This window comes from Schistocerca gregaria, chromosome 2 (assembly GCF_023897955.1).
Source record: "Schistocerca gregaria isolate iqSchGreg1 chromosome 2, iqSchGreg1.2, whole genome shotgun sequence".
NCBI lineage: Eukaryota > Metazoa > Arthropoda > Insecta > Orthoptera > Acrididae > Schistocerca > Schistocerca gregaria.
The window spans coordinates 808,245,288-808,251,500 of record NC_064921.1 but is presented as its reverse complement, the minus strand read 5'-3'; the positions used below and the strand labels follow the sequence as shown (position 1 = coordinate 808,251,500).

The 6,213-nt window shown below is 36.8% G+C and overlaps 1 protein-coding gene across 1 annotated transcript in view; it reads right to left on the bottom strand.

Annotated features, from left to right (window-relative positions):
• Positions 1-1,012: 1,012 nt before the first annotated feature.
• Positions 1,013-6,213, bottom strand: part of LOC126335104 (putative pyridoxal-dependent decarboxylase domain-containing protein 2) — a 103,638-nt gene continuing 98,437 nt past the window's right edge. Inside the window, exons 15-16 of the mRNA XM_049998041.1 lie at positions 5,859-6,020; positions 1,013-4,784 (exon numbers count right to left, since the gene is read on the bottom strand). Coding sequence (XP_049853998.1) covers positions 4,549-4,784; positions 5,859-6,020 — 398 coding nt within the window. The 3' untranslated portion in view covers positions 1,013-4,548. The remainder of the gene's footprint in view (positions 4,785-5,858; positions 6,021-6,213) is intronic.

Genomic DNA, 6,213 nt, shown 5'->3' with positions numbered 1-6,213 from the left:
CTGTAATAATATATATGAGAGTTTTTCAGTGTCCATAATCAATTTGAGTCTGACAGTAATAGACACTGATATGTAGTATTAAAAGTAAACATGATCTGCTCTGACCTCTAGCAAACATAATGTTGGTACAAAAAGAAAAAACTACCAACAAAGATAAAATGTCTGCATCAGTAGTGTGCAGATTAAAGTTGTTTCTTCTGCACCATTTTTGTATGGAGATCAGTCAATTAGAAAAAAATATACAATTTTTAAGAAATGTGAGTGACCATTTCTCAAATGATAACCTGAACAATATACTTGTTCAGAATATGAACTATGGCACAACATAAAAGTTTTCACAGAGTGAAAACAGCGGATATATGGTTCAGGTCTGTGCTGTCTGTCAATAACAATGAAATCATCTACAGTTTGTTCCTTATCATATTCACTGGTATTCATATTATGAATTTACCTTTTCTCACATTTTTTTCTTCACGACCTTAACTCTGTTTCATACTTTAAGAAAGCATTTCCATTTTTTATAATACTGGAGAATGATTGTAACAAGATTACCTCTCAAAATTTTTGAAACCTGTCTTTGCTTCAATCAGCTCGTTTAACAAGTCAAACATTAAGCTCAGATGTGGGCAAGCCATGGTGACCGGTAAGCCTGATTCACACGCTTATTTAGGTTCTGGAGCCATCTTGCCATGACGTGACAGGAAAGCTTCTAGTGCTTAGTCAGAAATATGTTAATGGGGTAACGCACCAATATGAATGGCAGTATTATGAGAAAGAAACACACACACACACACACACACACACACACACACACACACACAAGTTTGTAATGGAAGAGAAAGAGCATAAACACCAGCTTCATAGGTGTTGCAGGTGTCTTATGAGTGAAATCAATGCTATTAACAATTATTGTACCAATCGAAAAGGAATAGGACAGGTGAAATCATAGTTTTTTTTCTCAGGCACATTTAAAAATAAAATTCTAGAACTACTTTGCTTACTAAAAGTATAGTTTACATGTTTGGTAGTTTTCTTATTTATTAAATCTATGAAAATAAATAACAAAATTCAACAAATGCAGTATTTCATAATCAGAGGCTGCATTAATTTCCTGTACAGTGGCAAATAATTAAATAAATACATGAAAAAACTGCTTGAATTTCTTGTCCTTTTCTGGAAGTAACATTACATTTTATAAAATAGGAGTAGTACAGTTGTTATTGCTGTTACAATTGTTGTTGAAAAATAGACAAACACTCTTATAAGTCAGCTTCTTAAAGATTGTTCTCGAAAACTTGGTGTATCATTTGCAGTCTCTTACAATGCAGAGAGTCCAGGCTGCAGTACTGGAATTCCCTGTTTAATCCATTGACAAAGTCCTTCCAGATGCGTGAGTTTAAACATGTTATGGAAGACATATTTGATGCTTGATTTAAATACTACAAGAAAATATGCCACTCAAGAGAGTTTACACTGTAAGAAAATACACAGTACACAGAATGAACACACATGACGGGGGTGGGGGAGGCAGAGAGAGAGAAGGGGAAAAAGGGCGAGAGAGAGAGAGAGAGAGAGAGAGAGAGAGAGAGAGAGAGAGAGAGAGAGAGAGAGAGAGAGAGAGAGAGAGAGAGAGGAGAGGGGGGAGGGGGGAGAGAGAGGGAGAGGAGAGAGAGGGGGAGGAGAGAGAGGGAGGGGAGAGGGAGGGGGGAGAGAGGGAGGGGGGGAGAGAGGGAGGGGGGGAGAGAGGGAGAGGGAGGGGAGAGAGAGGGAGAGGGAGGGAGAGAGAGAGAGAGAGAGAGAGAGAGAGAGAGAGAGAGAGAGAGAGAGAGAGAGAGAGAGAGAGAGAGAGAGAGAGAGCACCTGCCTGCCTACAAGCAATGCAGGTTGGAGCAGCAGCTGCAGCAGTTTCACAGGTAGCAGCTGCAGCAGTTTCACAGGTACAATTAATAGCCTACTGTACTTTAAATTTACAGTAAATGGAGTGGAGTGGGAAGGGAAAGGTACAAGGACTTCAAAAATAAAATCAAACAAAATACCCACAAGAGCAACACTGAGTTGAATTATTAACGGAGTGACACATTAGCAGAAAAATCTATAGTTTGACATGGCAAAATAAATAATACAGTTGGCAAAAGTAAAAGAACACAAATGATGTGTGAAGAAATTAAGAGGAAGAAAGACCTAGCCACCAATGTTTGCCCTTTTATACTAATCCTATTACTCACTCCTCTTTCCATACTTCTGTTCAATCTTTAAGTTTTCACTTCCAGTTTCACTTTATTACTTCCAACTTTATCATTCTCTCTGTCACAGATAGGCTCCATTTTGTTTGGTTATCACCAAACAAAATGTCACCAGTCACATTCTACACTATTATCTTCTTTTCTCTCTCACGTCCTGATCTTCTTTACTAATCCCGTTTAGTTATATTCTACACAATTTTGTCTACCTAGAAGAAGGAACATACACTTCCATGCATTTTAGCTTTTCTTTTTTTGTGCCTTGGGAGTTGCTTTATCCAAAAGTAGTGTTGCTTATGTCTACTTCGCATGGTGTTTTGTTTCTGATTGTTTGTTTGCTAAATAGCTTATCATACCTACATTATTCAACATATGGATATAAAAGTAACTTCTATTAAAAGTCCTTACAATTAGACATACTTTTCAGTCTCACAATAACATGTGAACTATTACAACCAGGAAAAAAAAGAGAGAGATTTAATGTAAAACAGCAGAAGAAATTGTGACTACACTATCATACATATAGTTTTTAGCTGATTTCATACAATTCCTTCAATAGCAACTGATGAGATCCAAAAGATTTAAAATCTGATCTACATGGTAGCAAGTGGAATTTTAATGAAGCTCACATGATTAATGGCAATAAGTGAGCAGCATCAGAATGCATCAGGGGGTAAAATGAAACAGTACATTCACTGCATTTACTGATTGTCAGTATTAAACAAATGTGAATTATTTAAGCTTTGTGCAGAAAGAACCTCTCTTGCAGACCCTTTACACAATGTTTTTCAGTGAACATGTCACTGAGGTAAGGGGTATTTTGATCAAACTGGAAAATAAATGTCTACACTCATGTGCACAGTTACAGAACAATAAAAATACAAGGCACTGAATAAGGCACTGACAGCACAAATAAAACACACACACTACGATTCATAAATAAATCGCATCATAAGTATGATAAGTACATGATTTTACAACAGAAAAAATACTGTGGATTGGTACTTTTAATGGGAAGTGAAAAATACTTGGCAATGGCCAAATTAATGTTCTTTGTGGTCACAAAACACGCACCTGCACTAAATACATATTTCCTGCAACTGAAACAGTCCTGAAATCATTTTCTTTTTCTGTCTTCCCTCATCTCATTACAACTTTTCACAGCAAATAGCAACAGTTTTCCTCATCTATTACATCAAAGCTGGAGATTTCTACAGACAAATGAAATGATTGTATAACTTTAAACTTCACAAATTTCGTATAGACAGTATCAAACAGAAAAATGGGTTTTATTTCTGTACTTCCATAGGGTTCACAGAGATATTCATTTAGTCAACCATCATCATGGGAATTTTTTTCCAAGTCAAAAACCGTTTGAATGTTACCCAAATCTGCTGAGATTTCACATACGACAGTATTTCTAGAAAATTGATGGTTAATGAATTTATAAATCCAATCAATATTCTTTATCAATAAACTGTGTGGTACATTCATCAAAGTTTCTGTAACAAAGCTGTATTTTTAAATCTGAAAGAAGATTACCATTTAGATACCAAGAACTTATAATCAGAAATGAGCATAAACTGTACCTCTAAACAATGTATTTCAGTAAAAAGATTATGAGAAAAATCAGAGCAGTGCTACTATTGTCCTGATATACTGCAGCTGTCAGCGGAGAGACCTAGCTAACCCAAATCATTTTCTTGGGTTTAATATACACTAAACTGCATAATAAATGTAGCACCATAAATTGTCAATCTCTCTTTGTGGCTCACGAAGGATGAACATGTGTATCATCATATAGTAATTCTGTACTGATATTTAAAAACAGAATACACACAGTACCAAATAATAAAAATTACATCTAAATGTGCAATTCAATATGACAGTGGAAAGCAGTATTTTACCAAACAGAAAATTTATAAAAGCATAAAATGTCAACTCCCTATCCAGCAGCCCTGTCCCAGACAAATAGAGAACATTCTCATGGACTATGAGGACAGGCATAACGTCTGGCAACAGTAATGTTCAAGTACGTCACTTCTCAAGTGATTCAGACAAGTTTAGCAACACAAGATAATAACCAGGAAAGCCTTTCACAAGAGAATTTCTTCTGGACTGTGATGTGAATAAGAGCTCTCATCCAGAACGGAGCTCCATCACACTCGCGGTGAGAACAAAACTCTACATGCTCCTCAGCTGCTGGTAGCAGCACAAATGCATAAACAGGCATTACTGACACCTGGCAGCTGTGCTGATAGCTCGTGCATGATTCCAATAATAATCAGTTTTAAAAAGACAAAATTTTCTATGGAGTAGTCTGGTGTTGCTCGACAGGAGTACTACCGACAGCTCCAACGGGAGTGGTGTGCGACTGAGACTGTTGTGAACTGTGCGATGACGAACGTGAATGTTTGCCACTGGGGGGAGCGATCGGAGTCTGCACCTGCGGCTGCGGCGGTGATCGTGTGCCGGGCGCTGGGGGCACGCCCTGCTGCAGCTGCATGTGGTACCGGTAGATATTCTCTGTGCTCTCTACGACACCTGCAGTGAAAGCAAGCAACAAAAAAAGTTAAATGAGGATAATGAAGTGTAGTGGAATTAAGTCAGGCAACGCTAGGAGAATTTAAACACTTAATTATTTCTTTAACATGATTGGATGAAATCAGTGCAATTATAGCAACAAGTCACAACAATTCAATTTTATAAATAAGAAACAAATTGCTAGAACTCTCAAGTTTTCATTCTGCTTTATAAGGATTTGCATTCCCCTTGTTTATGTAAATCACAAAATCATCTCAGCACATTTGTGTCATCATCAGTGTATCATATTTTACCAAAGTCTTAATCTCTATAAGATTTGGTTTTGTAGGTATGATGTTACCTTGCAAAGAGAGGAGCAAAAACACAGTACATTATTTTTAGTGAGCAGCATTCATGTTTCACCAGTAGATTTCAAAACACTATTTTTACATCTGTACAATATACTGTGTTTTGAAGTTGTGGTAAAGCTTGTAGCACACTGACAATGGCACAAATGTGCTGAAACATGTTTGAGTAATAAGAAAATATTGTGGTTTGTATAAACAAGCAGAATACAATTGCTCTATCAATAGAATGAAAAATCAACCCAATTTGCAAATATTTTATTTTTCATTCGATAACTAGTTTTGGGCTGTGACCCATTTTCAAATCAACATAAAGTCGAAAATGTCATTTCCAAAGATGTCAACAAAATGTGTAACTTACATTCGCAGTGCATACTCCAGCATGGTGCAAGTTCTTACAACTGCTATAGTTTATCATGCAAACAAGGTAGTTGTTACAGCATTAAAACCAAAGGAGGATGATTTCCATCCTGCAATTAGCAGTGTCCGCCTAGCATATTTTCTATTACCATGTTGATTTTTTATCACCTCATTCTGCATACCTACTCTCCTTTCAACTCTATTGCTGGCAAAAGTATTTACTTACGTATGCACAGATAAGACCTTATTTTCACCTTCTGCAACTTGCTCACACAAGACATAAATAATAACTTAAACTAGGTTTGCAACATTTGTCATCGAACACATAATGAATTACCAACAAGCACAAGTGCAGTTGCAGACACATTACCTGCTGTAAGATTTAAGCTGCGCCCTTTGATACCTCCCTCTTTGCTTGGAGGTGACCACCAGTTCACGAGACTACCAAATACTGGCACATGCCTCAGTATACCCTCTTGCCACAGCCTTTCTTCATTTTCTTTCTGTAAATCTAGTGTAGCTGTTTCAATACCTGTAAAAATTATAATACTAATGCAGTAATGGACTTGGAATGTTACAAACTGCACTATACTTATAGAGGTTCAAGCAACAATTACATAACCTTGGAATTTTCTGTGCAGCTATATCAATTATCCCTAATGATTAATCATACTGCCACCAATTGCCCAAATAGTTATGCAACCATATCATCTGAAAGATCATTC